Raw genomic sequence first — 18,810 nt, forward strand, 5'->3', positions numbered from 1 at the left:
ACCTGAAATTACCACTACTGATTCGCTTACAAAAAGCTGACAACTGAGAAATTTCAGTGTACAGTAAACAAGCATAATCAACAGTTATACCAGATTTATTAAAGTTTAATTGTGAATGTTACAAAATAAATGAAAAATACACTAGTTGCAATAATATTCATTTGACGTCCAACACATTAGAAGTTTTCATGATCCCAATTTCAGAGGGATGTTGTGGATCAAATTAATAGTACTGGTGTCTGTATGCAGTGTATTTTGTGATTTAATGAGCATGTTTTTCAGTACGTTAAAAATGCACGAAAGTTACACATTCATGACTGTGTGTGTGTGTTGTTAAGCTGAAGTTTCATTTTTATAAATTATTTTTGTGGTAACAGGCAGATGAGCTTGTGTAACTCTCAGCTTGATTTTTCAAGGATTTGTTAACATCAGTACAATTTTTCCAGTGACACTCCTCCTTTTCCTCATATCTTGGAAACGGTGAAATGAGCACCAAGCAACTGTTAGGTCTCATAAGCGGCTTTATGGACTGGACTCCTTTGATTTTCTTTACTCTCTTAGTATTGAAGGCCAGTGCCCAGTCATTAATTTCCCAAAGAGGAAAACCTCAACACTGAAGATTTCAAACCATTATTACACCCAAAACATTTACAGTATCTTATGAAAGCTACCTGTAGTTGAGTGCATAGCTTTTAATTCTTGTAAACAAACTCACTGGCTCGGTTCTGGTTGTAGTAACATTTGTTTTAACTTGTACATAATATCCTTTTATTTGTATTTAGTAATCACAGGAAAATGTGAGTACTCATAATAAATTAAAATTTGATCACAATTGCTGAATGTCTTATTGTCAAAAGAAGCTGTATTCAATTCAATAAGACCAGTCTTCAATTCCTAGAAATAAAAGTATTATATTTTCTATTTGTTATACTGTATTTTTATACCAAATTTTCGTTTACTGCGAGTACTGCAGTTTTCATGAGACTAGTAATTTTTAAAAAGTGTTACTTTACTAAGAATTGTGATTCAGTTTTTTAAATTAATAGTTCCTTTTGAGAATTGTTATAGAATTCAAATAAAAGTAAAAGCAAAAGTTGCTACTAGCAAGAAATGAACCAGTGACTTTGAAGTTGGAACAGCCTTATGCTACACACTCAACTACCAAAGACACTGATGAAATGTTTTACACTTAAGAGTGAAATCTTCAGTTCTCCAAAGGTGATCTTATCCTGGTTGACCTCTTCAAACCCTGTAAGTGTGAAGAAGATTGAAGATGGATAGTCTGTAAACTCCTGTTGTTAAACTAAGTAATGCATGGTTACCAAGGACAAGGTTGAAGAGGCTTCCAGAGAAAACTTTGATAAACGTGGAAGTTCAGTATGATTAAATGTAATCAACATAATAGAGCACAGAGGTACAGGGTAATTTTTGCATTAACATTTCTTACTTCCTCCAGTAATCTTACAGTGTTGCCAAAGCACCTTCAGTTGCCCAAAACAATATTAGAATAATTATGAGACAGCAAAATTCTTAGCACTGCCAATATATGCGTAAAAAAGTACGAGAAAACTATCCTGTTCAGAACTATAGTTCCTTCCATGGGGAGGAAAGAGGGATAGGATAGGGAAAGTTTAGAATGGAAGCACAGGCCCCTCTGATTCCAGTATGAGTGAGTGTGTATAGTGATTTCAGTGTTAGTTTCACTTAAGTGTTATCTAATCCTCCAGGTATGCAAGAACAAGTTTATGTAGCCCTGAAAAATAACCCAATAACTCATCAAAATAACTTCATTTTTGTTGCTTTTGTGATCAATAGCCATACAATGTGGCAACTCTATGGTCCCAAACATTTCAGTGCTTTAAGTTGTCTTTAAATCCGAAAACTGCCATTGAGGGAATGGTGAAGTTGGATACCAATCCTGATGGGTTGAAAAATATTAACCTCTTAGTGATTGTGATATAAAGAACCACACTATTTTACCAGGATTGAAACAAAAATCCAAGAATGCAGGCATTTCACAATTAGCGGACTGCACTCATGCTTTCCAGGAGTTTCAAAAACTGTCTTGTACAAGATTGTTAGTGCAGATCTTGACTTTAAAAAAGTGTTTGTCAGATGGATTCCTTCAATTTTGTCACACGAACACAAAACCAAATGAATGGCAGCTGCAAGAACATTTTTCAGTTTCTACGAAAAGATTGGTGGTGAATTTTTGAATCACATTTTCACTGGTGATGGAGACTTGGATTCATATTTCACCCCACAAACAAAGTGCCAATCAACAGAATGGCATCATTTGCAATGCCCAATGAAACTGAAAAAAGTAAAACTAATTTTGAGCACAAGAAGGATTATGGCTGTGGTGTTTTGGGATTGTGAGGGTGACCTGCTCATCGACCACAGCCTAGAGGTGAGACCATAAATGCAGCGACCTACTGTCAGATGCTTCAACACCTTTGCCTTGCCGTTAAAAATAAAAGGCTCGGAGTACTAATGAGTGGAGTCGTTATCTTTCACAATAATGCATATCACAAGCAGTGGGAGGGACACAGGACTTGCTTCAGTGGTTTTGGTGGGAAATGTTTCAACATCCGCCACAAAGTCCATACTTACTAGCTCCTGTGATTATCACTTATTCCCCAAATGGAAAGACTATTTTTGAGTGGACAACACTACAGAAGTGATGATTAACTTAAAGAAGCTGTTAATCAGTGGTTCAACAACTTGGCGGCAACTGAGTATGCAGAAGGCATAGCAAAGCTGGTAAAACAATAGGACAAGTGCCCTCATTTGCATGGTGATTATACAGAAAATTAGCTAGGGTATAAAATTTTTGTTTAATTATATCAAATAAAAATTTTTGTAGAAAAAAACAGTCTTTACTGTCCAAATGACCCATGTATAATTTCTATGCTCTACATTACACAGCAAATAGAGGATGTTTCTCTTCTCCCCCTCCCCCAGCAGGTATCTACTGATTTCATTATGAATATTTATATTATTCCTCATCTAGTCCTAAAATATCAGGGAGTACATCAGTGCTATATCAATATTACTGAGAACCACTCTAGTGATAAAACTACTGTATTTGGTTTGACCTGCCATTTCTGAAGCATCTTCTTGTGTATACCACTAGTTCCTATTTGGCAATGTTAATTTGCTATGATGCAGAATGAATACACACAGCATATCATTGTGTGTTTTATACCACTGTATAACCTAGTGGCACAATGCAATTGACACAAGCCTTAAATGGAGCTCAAGAAATGAGTACAAAAAGTTATTAATGTTTCACAGTGTGTACCATAAATCTTACATGGACATATATTACACTGCATGCATGAATTTACATTTCAAACAATGGAACGAGTAAAAATAACTGCTCATTGTTTACTTGAGCCATTAAGTAGTATACAAGAACATTGAACAATAAATAAATAAAAATAGTTTTTTGGAACTTGTAGCTTAGCTTTCAGACAATGCTTTTCCTCAAAGCTAAAAAATGAATAGTCTCATGTACATATGCACGAAACAGTTACATGGCACTGTGGCCCAACTAAGGCATGGGGCTACAACATTAGAACATGTGTCTGGTTGTTTGAGGATATGTTAGTCCTGAAGGTCATAGTTCAAGAGCTAAATTACTAGTTCCTAGTCCTGGTACATGCCTGCCTGCCTACTGCCCTGCGACTCGATTATACACTGAAAAGTTATTGTTACTCTTTTTCTATTCAACCCAAGACTTTTTAGTACTGATCTGACATAATATATAACTAAAGAAAAAGCATGAACTTTTAGAGTTTTTCCAATATTTACCTGAGAAAACTGTATCTGTTTCAGCGAAAATATTCCATTTTGATCAACATCAGACACCCAGACTTCTTTTTCACTCATATCTGTATCGTCATAATCCTGGTTAAAAAGGAAGAAATAATTAGACAAACTGTTCCACTTCCAAATAACAACTTATAGGGTAAAATGAAAACAAATTATACAGCCTCATTACCCCAGATCTTTTAGTGTGAGTTTTGATGTGTTTGGTTAAATGGTCACTCCTCATGAACTTCTTATTGCATTCTGGGCACTGGAACCTTTTTTCTCCTGTATGTGTTCGTCTGTGCCTCTGTGAAGAAAACAAATGAGCAGCTGAGTGACAAATTAAATATATAAAATAAGCTAAGGGCCTAACGAGTATCACGTTAGTATTGACATACCTAGTGCTTGATTTGGGGGGGGGCGGGGGGGGGGGGGGGGGGGGGGGGAAGTTCCAGTACTGTGTTATTCCAGGAAGTGTTTTTGAAATTTAGACTTCTTAAAATGTTATTTTAATGCATTTATGAGAATTTTAAAAGTGTGCATGCATTTGTTTTACATTGCTTCAACAACAGCAGCCGTTCGATTGTAGGACATCTCAAAATATATGGGTCTGATGTTTTTCGTCACAGTTACCAGTATGGAGTATCTGTCCACACTGTATCAAATCAAGCACTTGACATACCTAATGTCAATGATTTCTTGTTCCACACTGATGAAATAACATTAAAGTGCAATTAAAGGACTGCAAATTAAAAGAGACTTCTATCAACATGAAGATATTTTTGTGAATGTATCAAACAACGGAAACACCAGTAGGAGTATCAACAATGTAGGAAAAGACAGATTGCTACTTACCATAAAGAAGGCACATCTAAGTTGCAGACAGGCTCACAGGTGAGTGTCTTTTAATTGTGCCTGTCTGCAACTTGATGTTTCTTCTTTATGGAGAGTAGCAATCTGTCGTTTCCTAAATTGTTTTTGTGTACATGAACTAATGTTTTTCATAACATTAATCCTTACAGAATGAGTCACTGAAGGGGAATATGGACTATACTGAATTTTCTTCATGCATAACTGAGCATTGGAGATGGACTCAGTCCTACCACACCTCTTCACATCCTGACTAAAACCTTCAATTACTTCTGCTGGAAAGAGTATGACCAAGGAAGCAAGGACCAGGGTTCAAATCCCAGTCTTGCATGCCATTTTAATCTGTAAGAAAGTTTAATTACAGTGCGCTCTTCACTGCAGTGTGAAAGATCAATCTAGAAATTAGCACTTAGCAGCTAAGAGCCTTCTCTATAATATCATTGCCCCACTGAGACACTAGTCAAGTAGATGTACAGAAGCGAGGCACTGGCATAAAGAAGCTTTATGACAGATCGTTACGTGATGCTGGATTGCTCAACAGGAAAGGTCATTGTCACAGAATGCAAAGGTCTGAGATCGAGCAGTGATTCAATACACAGTATACTATAAAAAATTTGCTCGCCAGGTGGCAGCAGGAGAACACATATATAAACAAAGGTTTTAAACGTGAGCTTTTGGAGCCAGTGGCTCCTTCTTCCATCAGAAGGGTTGAAGGGTAAGGAAAAGGGCTTGAGAGGCTTAGAAAAAAGGGGAGAATTCGAAGAAGTCACCCAGAACCCCAGGTCAGGGGAGACTTAGGAGATGGGATGAGAAGAAAAAAAAAATTATTATTGTCAAAAATTGATTATTTTCATCGTTAAATATGCAGTATAAACTGCACTGCAATATTGTCACTGACACCTTAATATGGAGGCCTCATACAGTGCAAAAGTTGAAATCTTAATTCAAAATTTGTTACTGCCAGATGCAATTTTGTAATACCTATCACACGTCAAATCAAGACTGCATATTGTGATTTATACAGAGCACTTGTGAAAGCGGGAATGACACTTACATTACAAGATGTTGTAACCTTCACTGCCCACAATGTGTGTGAGTTTGCAAATACTAATTTGAAGTATGCCCACTGAGAGCACAACACAACATTCATTGTTTAATGGCTACTACATGTTAGACAAATGTCAGATTATAAATATGTAAATCTGTTTATAGTGTAACCTGGACAGCACTCACACTTTCTTGCTTGAAGTTTGGAATAGCACCTGTGTTTATGACTGTGTGCATACTAGCACTTGTGATGTTAAATACTGCTCATCCACCATGTTTTATCTATTTGTGAATCTCTGTACACAACTGTGCCATGGTGTACTTCCAACTGCTCAAAACTGAGATATTCTCAAAATTGCAATCCAAATAAATCAAATTTTTTGGACATCCATAAGCAGTGACCACCACATTTAACAATCGAATCAAGGCTATGCAACCATCACAAATCAAAGTTATAATACTGTTAATCTGTAAGAATGGCAGTGGGCACACACAAAACACTAGGTGGGCTGAAGTCTTCCAACTTCCATCACTTCCAGAACAAAGAAGCCCAGCAGTCCAGAACTGTTTGACAAATAGCACAATTGTAGACATTTCACCTACCCTCTGAAAATCACATTAGCAGCAAGAAATGGGTATAAATGAAAGAACCTACATTTGGGGGTAAATAATTGTATCTAGTTGTTTTGCAGCACAAGTGACAAATTAAATTAGACTGGATGTTCGTGTTATTTCAACAAAAACAAAGCCAATCTGACTTGTGCTCATACTTTGAGTTGCTTTTGGCTAACACTTAAAGAGTTCTTTAATTTTCTTCAATATAGTCAGTGAATGATCTTTGTGAGATCTCATCAATTCAGCTGTGTTCCCCCCCCCCCCCTCCCCCCCTCTCCAATGATGGATTTAACATGAACTGGAAGTTTATTGTATAGTTTTATGTTTGAATAATGTACTCTTTTCTGCATCATGCTGAGATTTATTTTTTTTTTTAATCTTCGTGAAGATCTTGTTTACTTCTTGCACCATGATCACAATACTCATTATCTGTTCTGTAAATTGTATGATTATTGTTCACAAAGTACATTAGTGATAAAAATGTACCGGCATGGCATGGTGAGGATCTCCAGTTGTTTGAATAAATTTCTGCAAGAGCAACTGGGGTACACTGTACCCATAATTCCGATGACTCTCTTCTGTGCAATAAGACTTTATTTGCTCACGACTGATTTCCCCAGAAAACAAATTAAAAGGTTAAGTAAACTGACGAAGTCTACTCCATGTAACAATGCTGAATGACAAATAAAGAATCTGAATTTGAATCTGAACAATGCCATAAGTCATAAGAGAATAGAAATATTAAAAGTATGCTGTTTTGATTGTTTCTAAGCCACAAACAGATGACTGCCAAAAAAATTATTAATTGATAAACAGGCAAAAAGAGCAATTTGAGTATTACACATTACAGGTAAAGTGTGTTTTTATTCTCATATCCTGTTAGTTAAAACAAATTATTATACTCAATTTTCAGATTGTAGGAATGCATCCAAAGGAATAAATGTTCAGCAATGATCACACAGACTAATCCAATTTTGCATTCCACAATTATAGTTGTTGCTAAAAAGTAACTACTTGGAGATTTGGCATAAATGTAAAGAGACAGTAACTGAATCAGAGGTACTAAATGCTATAAATAAGTTAAAAAATAAAATGTCATGTGGATGTGATGGGATTCCTGACAAAGTCATTAAGCAAAGTGCAAGAAACATAGCCTCACATCTCACTGAAATTATAAATGAATCTTTTAAGAAAGGGGTGTTTCCATCAAAACTTAAAATGTAAACTATAAAGCCACTTTACAAGAATGGTGATAAATATGATGTTAGTAACTTTAAGCCTTTTTCAATGTTGTCAGGTTTCTCAAAAATAATAGAAAGGATAATGTATTGTAGACTATACAAATCTCTTATTAAGAATAGAATATTGGTTAATGCGCAAAATGGTTTCCATAAAAATAAATCAACTGAAACAGCTATCTTCAATTTTTTGCAACTTGTTCTAAATTCCATAAATGGAAAGGAATTAAATTGTGGATTGTTTTTAGACTTATCAAAGGCCTTTGATGTCATCGACCATAAGTTACTGCTTAGAAAGTTATATGCGTATGGGATACGTGAAGTTGCTCACAAATGGTTTGAATCATATCTGTCGGACAGGTATCAGAAGGTGGAGATAAGCCATGCAGATAGGACATATTCATCAAGATTCGAGAGAGTTTTGTACGGAGTACCCCAGGGATCTGTATTAGGGCCATTACTGTTTTTAATATTTATCAATGACCTACCAAGTCAACTATCTGAAGCAGAGGCAGTACTGTTTGCTGACGATACAAGTTTGTTCGTTAAAGCAAATAGTGAAGCTGACTTACAGGAGAAAGTCACATTAGCAACAGACGAAGCAGATAGATGGTTTAATGAAAACAAACTCATTGTGAATGCCAAAAAAAAAACAACGTGGATCAACTTCAGACATATTACAAATAAAATAAAAACTAACCTTACAGTACAACTGGGTAAGTTTAAGATTGAACAAACATCATACACTAAATTCTTGGGAGTATGGATTGATAAACACTTAAGATGGGAAAAGCATGTAATATCATTGAACAAAAAATTAAGTCAAACATGTTATATACTTAGAATGCTTAAAAGCTCATGTAATATTAAAACAGTGTTATGTGTTTATTCATCATTCATGCACAGTTTATTAAGATACGGTGTACAGTTTTGGGGGAACAACAGTCTAACAAAACATTCATTTAAACTACAAAAGAAGGCAGTTAGAATAATAAAAGGTATAAGATATAGAGACTCTTGTAGGCATGCTTTCAAAGAATTAAAACTCATAACACTACCATCCTTATACATATATGAAAGCATGTGTTTCTTAAAAGAGCACGAGGAATTTTCTACATTAAACAGAGAATTTCACAACTACGAAATGAGGAATAGGAATGACTTCCACAGAGAAATTCATAAAACAGCTATGTATCACAAAAGTGTACTATACCAACCCAAAATCCTCTACAGTGCTCTCCTCAAAGAACTAAAAATAATACCAAAACTGAACATATTTAAAAGAGAAATCAAAAACATGTTATTGAGCAATAGTTTTTACAGTATTGAAGAGTTTATGAATCATTGACAATAAAAGCACAGTTAATATTTCCCTGACATAATAAATATGTGTGATTGCTCACATTTAAATACTTGCTGTTTCTATGAAAGTGTGAAACAGTGTTAATGTAAGAATGGAAATAATCTTTGATGTGAGAATCACTAGCTTTTTTTTTTTTTGTATGTTGTTATCCTACTTGTATATTTTTAGGTTAATGTTCTTATAGTTCTATTAAAATTGTAATGTCGAAGTGACAAGTAAATTCAATTATAAATTTTCATGTACATGTATTTTAAATTGTGATGTTTATTGACAAGTCCTATGTCATTTTGATGATGTACTACAAGGACGCTAATAAACTGAATTGACAATGGACAACATACTGTCATTGGAGATGCACGAAAGATGTTTGAACATGTAAAGAGTATTGTCCATTCCCAAGTTCTCATTTAACGAAGTATGTTTATCAGAGGAAACCTCCCACCTAGATCCCAAATTTATAAGTAACTAACCAAATAATAAGTAACATTCATTAATCCATCATAGAGGATATTCTGGAACACAAACCTTTGTGTGCTGCATATTTCAACCATTTGTATTTTAACAATCTCCAACAAATTAAATCTTTAGGAAAAAAATTAAAATGGGAGTAAACAACCTGTATGAAATTAAGTTGGCTTACTTTTCCTTAATTAGGTTATATTTATTAGTCTAATATGGTTAGTTAATTTTGGCATCTGTAGCCACTATTAAGTAATTAATATGCACAGATGTGCGAGCAGTTGCTACATTTCTGCACAGTTATCGAAGTACCTGTAATTTGAATCTTGGATACCTTTTTATAAATTACTTGTACATACATTTCACTTGAGAATGGCCACAAAGGTGAAGATGCTGACTGTGGTACACTAATAAATGCATTCTAATTAAGGAAAAATCATTTAATATTTTTAAAAATAAATTAAAACATCATTAAAGCATAAACAAACAAACCTGGAGCTCATCTGAGCGTGTAAATCTCTTCCCACAGAATACCCAGTTACATATGAAAGGTCGCTCTCCAGTATGCCACCTTAAATGTGCTCTAAGGTGTGACGTTTTCCCATACACTTTATTGCACCCTGGTATATGGCAGATATGTTGCTTCTTACGTTCTGCATTTCTATAACAGCAAATAGAAAAGTAGAAAACTAATTCATGTTACTAAATTACGATTAATGTTGTGTGTTGCATGTAAAATTAACTGCAGACACTATTAAAAATGTTTTTTAGATATTCATCACTATTCAGCAATATGGGAAAAGAGGCTATCACTCACCTAAAGACTGGATGCCAATATTGGCTCATTTAAAACTATAATTTTAAAGCTGTGGATTGCCTTTTATACTGATATGCTATTCAGTCTTGGTTTCAGTCTTTCAAAAGTGATAGCATCTTTCTTTATTCCTTACATCACTTTTACACAGTAATGTACTCTGAAAACAAAAAGTTAAAGTTATCCAGCATAAAACACATTAAATACTCTGTAAAGATACAGAGCAAGTGATGCATATGAGGTCAAAATGGAAATGTCTTGACCAGTGCCCACCTCCCATCCCTCCCCCCTCTGAACTAACCCCATTACTGATGAAGATGATATTTGGTTTGTAGGGTGCTCAACTGCACAGCTATCAGCACCTGTACAACTTTCCAATCTTTATACCGTCCAGTCTTGTCACTTTCCTGAATGATGATGAAACAATGAGGACAACACAAACACCCAGTCCCCGGGTGGAGAAATCCCTGACCTGGCCTGGAATCAAACCCAGGACCCCGTGATCCAGTAGCCCCATGATGGTGTAATGTACTTTATTCAGTTTCTTCCAGTGAGTAGATTTCATCTGCGAAAAGCAATGAAAAATATCTGCAGTCCACACAGCTATGATAGCCACAGATTTTTTACTGGTCTCAAACTGTTCTCCTGCACCTAAAACTTTGGATGTTAAACACTTGGAAATCATAATTGGCAAATATGATGGACACTCCAAACAATCATATTTGAAATCCAGCTGTTCTCAGATTTACAAACAACCTTTGTGGGCTGATGCACTATCCTACTGAATACATTTTTTTTCTTTTACAACTAAAGTGCCATCATACATTTTCCCCCACCCAGTAAATCTAGAAAACGTGTGCAGTACTTGCCAGATATTGTTTCAGTCAACATGAAAAGTCCCTTCTGCAGTCCATAAAACAATGACTGTAATTTTCCCAGCAGATGAAATCATTTTTTTTTTTTTTTTCCTGATGCAGAGTAACTGGATTTCACTTTGATAACTGTTTCTCCTCTGGCATAAAGTGTTGGATTCAAATCTCATCCTCCACAACAGATTAACATACAGTTTTATTTTAACCAGTTCAAACATTATTGAGGAATATATTGCTTTATGTTTGCTTGTGGTCAGCATTTAAAACACACACCTTGCACAAAGCTGTCTCTCATAATTTTTCATGTAAAATATACCATACACATTCTCTCGATAGTACTATGGAATCAGATACTTCCTAAACTTTTTGTTACCAATTGTTCATAATCATATGTGATGTAATTGATCTATTTGAATGAAACATAACTGCTTTAAAAAGTTATATAAACAAAAGTAATCTACAGAAGAAGATGACACTTGACATGCATAACTGCATAACATGAATCAATGTAATTTCAATTATATTAACTCTACCTCAGTACCAGTACAAAAACTTTATCCCTTGGCTCATACAACCCTGAACTATAAACAAGCAGAAATGGATTGTCAAGCACTCAATGCACAGAAAAAAAACAGCATAAGAATCTAAGCACAGTTATGAAAATAATTTCATAAACACTGAAAATGTATAAGAATCAATGAATTTAAATTTTATTTCTTAATCTGTAATTTCTTTTTTTGAGAATACAAATTGCTGCTTGATTTCAAAAATAGCTGAGGATATAAAATAGCTGTTATCTTTATTAAAAAATCTTCACAGCATCCATATGTGGCCAGTTAAGTGAACAAAAAACCTGTAATTTAGAATCAGTATGAGTAATTGGGTGAAGTTTTGGAGAATCATCATGGAGAATAAATTTGTAAGGAAGTTGGATACTGAAGAATTAAGGGTTGTTGATTTGTGTTCAAAAGTTGATTTGTGTTCAAAAGTTCTCCGAGACTGAAGATACCGTGATAACAAGCAGTTCAGCTGAAAAGAAATGGACGTTCTAAAACAGATAGTCACACAAGTAAGAAGACAAATATATGTGCAATAAAGGTTGTCAGGACAGATCCAACACACAGAAAAGTTAAGTTTGGATAATTTAGAAGCAAAGCCATCAACTTTAAAAGTGCAAAAGAAATTCCACTGTTAAATACAGGAGAGAGCAATTAGGTGGGAAGCATCTACTGAAGGCCTCAATGAAGAGGAAAATTGTCTACTAACTAGATGAAAGAGAGAAAAGAATGAGCATTGATTTAGAGAACATAGAGGATCCACTATTGGTTTCAGAATTTGACAGAGCTTTAGAAAATCTGCGACAAAACAAGGCAGAAGAAATGGATAACGTTCATTTAAAATTTCTAAATTTATTGAGAGAAGTGGCAACCACATAATTACACACATTAGTTTGTAAAATCTACGAGACAGAGGACATACAATCAGAATTTTGGAAGAATATTATATACATAATCCTGAAGATAGGAGCAGATTGGGGATCTGTTAGACAATGATCAATTTGGGATTATGAAGAGAGGCAGTTCTGATGTTATACTTCACAATGAAAGCAAGATTCACAATACATCAACATACTTTTATAGGACTTTATTTGTCAGTGTAAAGTGTTGCAAGATGTTTGAAATTCTGAGAAAAATAAGTAGATGAGGGGAAGACAAAATCTTAATTAATACCTGGGGGGGGGGGGGTGATTTTTTTTTTTTTTTGAGGGAGAGGGGGGGGGGTCAGCAGGAAAATGTTTCCAGTCAAGGTACGCTTTGAAATCTCTATGCCACAGTAGCGTAGCACGCCACTAGAGGAGCCAAAACAAAATGATAAAGTGGATTAACATGCTATAATTTGTTTTCAGTATTGGAAATGTTGCAATTGTGTCAGGCCAATCCATATGGCTTCTTTAACTATCTCGACTGGCCTGAGACAACTGCAGAATTTCTGCCACAGCTGAAAGTGAATTACTTCATTTTATCAGTAGGCTGCCCCATTGTGTTTTTGTTCCTCTAATTGCACGTCAGATGTGGTTTGGGGATTCAATTGTGCACAAGAATTGCAGACATGTACCTGCAAGCAACCAAAAAATTAATGACATAACTTTATTTTTCAGTGAGGGAATGAAAACTACACATTTTTCACTACAGAAAAGGATGGGTGATATGTAATATGCACTCTAACCAAGAGGGAACAACATGAATGGAAGACCATGAGAGAAAGCTTGGATTAAACAAGGCATACGGAGAGACTCAGTCACTGTCTTTTACAGTTCAAGCTGTACTCTTTGCAATGAAAAAATAAGAGAGAGATTCAGAAGGGGGATTAAAATTCAGGGGGTCAGCATAACAACGATAAGACACAGTACCCTCTGAAAAAGTTATGAAGAATTGTAGGACCTGCTGAATGGAATGCACAGTATACTCCAAAAACAATATGGATTGATAGTAAACTAATGATAGACGAAAGGACTGAGGAGCAGAAGAAATGAAGTTTGCAAGAAAATTGGCATTCAAATTGGAGGTACATAGTAGATGAAGCGAAGAAATGTGGGATGATGAACAAAGTAAAGAGGGTACGACTAGAACAGGCAAAAAGAGCACTTCTCACCAAAATAAATGTACTAGTGTCAAATACAGACCTTCACTTGAGAAAAAAGTTTCTGAAACTGTATATTTGGAGCACAGTATTACATCACAGTGGATCACGGATTGTGCAAAAAATGGAAAATAAGATAATGAAAATTTTCTGAGATTCAGCATTACAAAAGGACGCTGAAAATTAACGGAACTGTTGAGGATCTGGGAATAGCTTCCATGGCATTAAAGGGAGCTGCAGAGCAAATAAACTGTAGAGGAAGACAGGGATGTTTCAAACCAGTCACTGTGAGTGGCATTTATCAGTGGTAGGTCTAACGCTCACATACAGAGGAGGCAGGAACCAGGGAGAACTAAAGCTATTACACCCACTTCCACTGTATCTGACTCAGTGAGAGATACTTCACATGTTGGGAAACCTGCAGCATCCTCTGATGGGGAAGCAAGTGCAAAAGGGCAAGGGGTCAGTTAATAATCAGCAGTACAAATGCATAGTGAATAATGTTACCCCTTGAGGCAATGGCACCAAGGGAAGAGATGAATCACTTTGTCTGAACTGTCTATATAAGACTGGAGACCTCATTCAACGTGTTGAAGGGATTACTCAGGCAGCCACTGATAGAGCAGCTACAGACTGTGGCACACATGGGAATAAACAATGACTGTCCTCTGGGGTCTAATGTCATACTTAGATCATTCCAAGATCATTCCAGCTATGACACAGAACTGAGGAAGACTAGCCTTGCTGAAGGATTTTTGACAAATTCACTATTTGCAGCACTGCCCCATAACTGATCGGGGCCCTCTGTAAAAGGATTGAACCAGACACTTTGGAAATGATGTGTAGGACTTACACCAGCCTGAAAACTGCAGAGTGCTCCCTTTGTGCCAGAGTACATTACATAACAGTAACTACCAAGTTGGCTTACTGTGTGCGGCATGTACAGTAGTGTTTCTTTTTCTTTTTCTTTTGTGGGATACACCAAAGTATTAATTTAAGAGTCAAAGATATGCTCCCTGAGGATGAAACAATCAAAATCTTAGTTAACAACTATCAATGCAATTGCAGCATAGTCCTAGAGTTTAGAGCAGTCCTAAAAAGCAGTAGATCTCATACAATACTAACTACAGAAAGCTCATTTAAACCTGGAGTTGATAGCAGGGAGATTTTTGGAGTAAATCTAAATGCATATCAAAAGGATAGGCTAATGTGAAATGGAGGTGGCATATTTGTCACAGAATACACAAAAGTCAAATCCACCAAGATTGAAATCGAAGCTGTGTTTGAGATTGTTTGGGCAAGAGTCAGTATCAGGTGTGGGTATAAACTTACAGTTGGATCCATCTATCGGCCACCAGGCTAATCCCCAAATGTAACCAAAAAGTTTAGAGAAACACTCAATCACTAATACATATTTTCCCCAGTCATATTTTCATTACTGCAGCAGACTTTATTCCGCCAACAACTGATTGGGATAATTAAAGTTTTGGGAGTGGTGCTTTTGACAAGACATCCAGTACAGTAACACTAAATACTTTCTTTGAAAAATACTGGGAACAAATTGTTCAAACGCCCACTTGTGATAAAAATATACTAAAATTAGAGTCACAAATGATGGTGGTTGAGTTTAGGCTTGTTCTGCGCATCCTCGTCACACATACTCCGACAACCAATGAGCGTTCCAGTAGCATTCTCTGTACTCTGATGTGAATGTCGTAGGCAATGCGAGTGTTAAACATGATTGTAGTGAGTTATTTAGTGAATTTTTATTCAATTAGTTGCACATTGTCACATCTAATAAGGCGGTAAGTGACAAATTCTGCACAATTAAGCGAGAGCCATAATTTGCAGTATACACACTTTCTTCAAGCGCAGAGCATGTGTATGCGCAGACAACTGGCAACACCACAATCCCCGTCCGTGTCTCGAGCTGTGCCATTGTTCGTGGATCAGACTTCAGGTCTACTGGCTTCAAAGCAATTGATCTTTTTGAGGGTGAACATATTGAAAATAGTATCAATGACTATGAAGCAGTTGTAGCACCAATTATTACTACAGTACAAGGGCAGCTAAAACAAAGAAGAAGCTTTACATATTCAGTAAGCTAGAGAAAGACAAAGTCACATAGTATCTCAAAGAGGAATTAAAAAAAAAAAATGTATATGGCATTTCTGGCTTGGAAACCCTTCCTGGGAGTTTGGATGCCTGGTGCAAATCATTTTACTTGATGACACTTTGGTCACTTGTGCAGCAATGATGACAAGGACAACAGACACACACAGTTCAGAGCGGAGAACATCACCGACATGGCCGGGAATCGAACCAAGGGCCCTTGACTCAGAGTCAGCAATGCTAACCACAAGACCATGAGCAGCTGACAAAGATGAATTCAAAACATTTACCTCCGGCGAGGAGTATGAAAAAACCTGGGGGCTCAAATTTATTATATCCCAGAGAACTGAGAATTGATGTTTACACACTCAATATATGAACTGAAAAGCCATGTACTCTGGATTCCAAAACAAGGGGGAGGGGTGTGTGCCAGAGGAGGGTTATGGCAAGGGGGGGGGGGGGGGCAGAGGAGAGTTATGGCAGTAGTTGGCCCCCTCTTCCCCACTTCCAATCCTCCTTGCAGTGGTCCATGACAGGAACTGAAACTGAAGGTAGCAAAGCTAAAGAAAAAATTATGGATTCCATTTTCAAATGTTCCTTCACTAAGGAAGAGATACACGAGTATAGCCACAGTTTAATTCTCGTACCACAGTGAAGACAAATGATACAGATATTTGTGGCAGCTGCACTGAGAAAGAGCTGAAATTGCAAAAATTAAACAAGGCTAGTATGTCAGAGGAATCCCTGTCAGATTGTACATAGAATTTGCAGTTTAGTGAGCTGTCATTTTAAGTATAATGTGTCAAAGATCCACTGAACAAAAAATTGTGCTCAGTGACTGGAAGGAAGCACAGCTTACACTTGTCTACAAGAAAATAATAGAACACATTGTAAACTTAAACATAATGAGGTACCTCAAACATAATGATATCTTCCAATACAAAATGCATGTATTTAAAGACGTCAATCAATAGATATCCAACTAGCATTTTTTCTCAAATGACATCTTGAATGTCATGGGTAATGGTAATGAAATGGATGCTGTATTTCTTGACTTCTGACAAGTAACACTACCCAAGTGCCACTCACCAATTCCTATACACTTCAAATATGTTGTAGTCGAGGTCAAAATGTGATATATGTATTTTTTTATTCACGTCCATACGGTCATCGAAGAGGTGTGAAAACCCTCCTGAATAAAATGCAGTTATCATCTTTCTGATCCCCCCCATGAACCATGGACCTTGCCGTTGGTGGGGAGGCTTGCGTGCCTCAGCGATACAGATAGCCGTACCGTAGGTGCAACCACAACGGAGGGGTATCTGTTGAGAGGCCAGACAAACATGTGGTTCCTGAAGAGCGGCAGCAGCCTTTTCAGTAGTTGCAAGGGCAACAGTCTGGATGATTGACTGATCTGGCCTTGTAACAATAACCAAAACGGCCTTGCTGTGCTGGTACTGTGAACGGCTGAAAGCAAGGGGAAACTACAGCCGTAATTTTTCCCGAGGGCATGCAGCTTTACTGTATGATTACATGATGATGGCGTCCTCTTGGGTAAAATATTCCGGAGGTAAAATAGTCCCCCATTCGGATCTCCGGGCGGGGACTACTCAAGAGGATGTTGTTACCAGGAGAAAGAAAACTGGCGTTCTACGGATCGGAGCGTGGAATGTCAGATCCCTTAATCGGGCAGGTAAGTTAGAAAATTTAAAAAGGGAAATGGATAGGTTGAAGTTAGATATAGTGGGAATTAGTGAAGTTCGGTGGCAGGAGGAACAAGACTTCTGGTCAGGTGACTACAGGGTTATAAACACAAAATCAAATAGGGATAATGCAGGAGTAGGTTTAATAATGAATAGGAAAATAGGAATGCGGGTAAGCTACTACAAACAGCATAGTGAACGCATTATTGTGGCCAAGATATATACGAAGCCCACACCTACTACAGTAGTACAAGTTTATATGCCAACTAGCTCTGCAGATGACGAAGAAATTGAAGAAATGTATGATGAAATAAAAGAAATTATTCAGTTTGTGAAGGGAGACGAAAATTTAATAGTCATGGGTGACTGGAATTCGAGTGTAGGAAAAGGGAGAGAAGGAAACATAGTAGGTGAATATGGATTGGGGGACAGAAATGAAAGAGGAAGCCGCCTGGTAGAATTTTGCACAGAGCACAACATAATCATAACTAACACTTGGTTTAAGAATCATGAAAGAAGGTTGTATACATGGAAGAACCCTGGAGATACTAAAAGGTATCAGATAGATTATATAATGGTAAGACAGAGATTTAGGAACCAGGTTTTAAATTGTAAGACATTTCCAGGGGCAGATGTGGACTCTGACCACAATCTATTGGTTATGACCTGTAGATTAAAACTGAAGAAACTGCAAAAAGGTGGGAATTTAAGGAGATGGGACCTGGATAAACTAAAAGAACCAGAGGTTGTACAGAGATTCAGGGAGAGCATAAGGAAGCAATTGACAGGAATGGGGGAAAGAAATACAGTAGAAGAAGAATGGGTAGCTTTGAGGAATGAAATAGTGAAGGCAGCAGAGGACCAAGTAGGTAAAAAGACGAGGGCTAGTAGAAATCCTTGGGTAACAGAAGAAATATTGAATTTAATTGATGAAAGGAGAAAATATAAAAATGCAGTAAGTGAAACAGGGAAAAAGGAATACAAACGCCTCAAAAATGAGATCGACAGGAAGTGCAAAATGGCTAAGCAGGGATGGCTAGAGGACAAATGTAAGGATGTAGAGGCCTATCTCACTAGGGGTAAGATAGATACCGCCTACAGGAAAATTAAAGAGACCTTTGGAGATAAGAGAACGACTTGTATGAATATCAAGAGCTCAGATGGAAACCCAGTTCTAAGCAAAGAAGGGAAAGCAGAAAGGTGGAAGGAGTATATAGAGGGTCTATACAAGGGCGATGTACTTGAGGACAATATTATGGAA

The 18,810-nt window shown here is 36.7% G+C and overlaps 1 protein-coding gene across 1 annotated transcript in view; it reads right to left on the bottom strand.

Annotated features, from left to right (window-relative positions):
- The window catches only part of LOC124794728 (transcription factor Sp4-like), an 86,115-nt gene that overhangs the window by 4,469 nt on the left and 62,836 nt on the right, over positions 1–18,810 (bottom strand). Inside the window, exons 9-11 of the mRNA XM_047258322.1 lie at positions 9,901–10,069; positions 4,007–4,123; positions 3,817–3,912 (exon numbers count right to left, since the gene is read on the bottom strand). Coding sequence (XP_047114278.1) covers positions 3,817–3,912; positions 4,007–4,123; positions 9,901–10,069 — 382 coding nt within the window. The remainder of the gene's footprint in view (positions 1–3,816; positions 3,913–4,006; positions 4,124–9,900; positions 10,070–18,810) is intronic.

Source organism: Schistocerca piceifrons, chromosome 4, assembly GCF_021461385.2.
Source record: "Schistocerca piceifrons isolate TAMUIC-IGC-003096 chromosome 4, iqSchPice1.1, whole genome shotgun sequence".
In the NCBI taxonomy this organism is placed as follows: Eukaryota; Metazoa; Arthropoda; class Insecta; order Orthoptera; family Acrididae; genus Schistocerca; species Schistocerca piceifrons.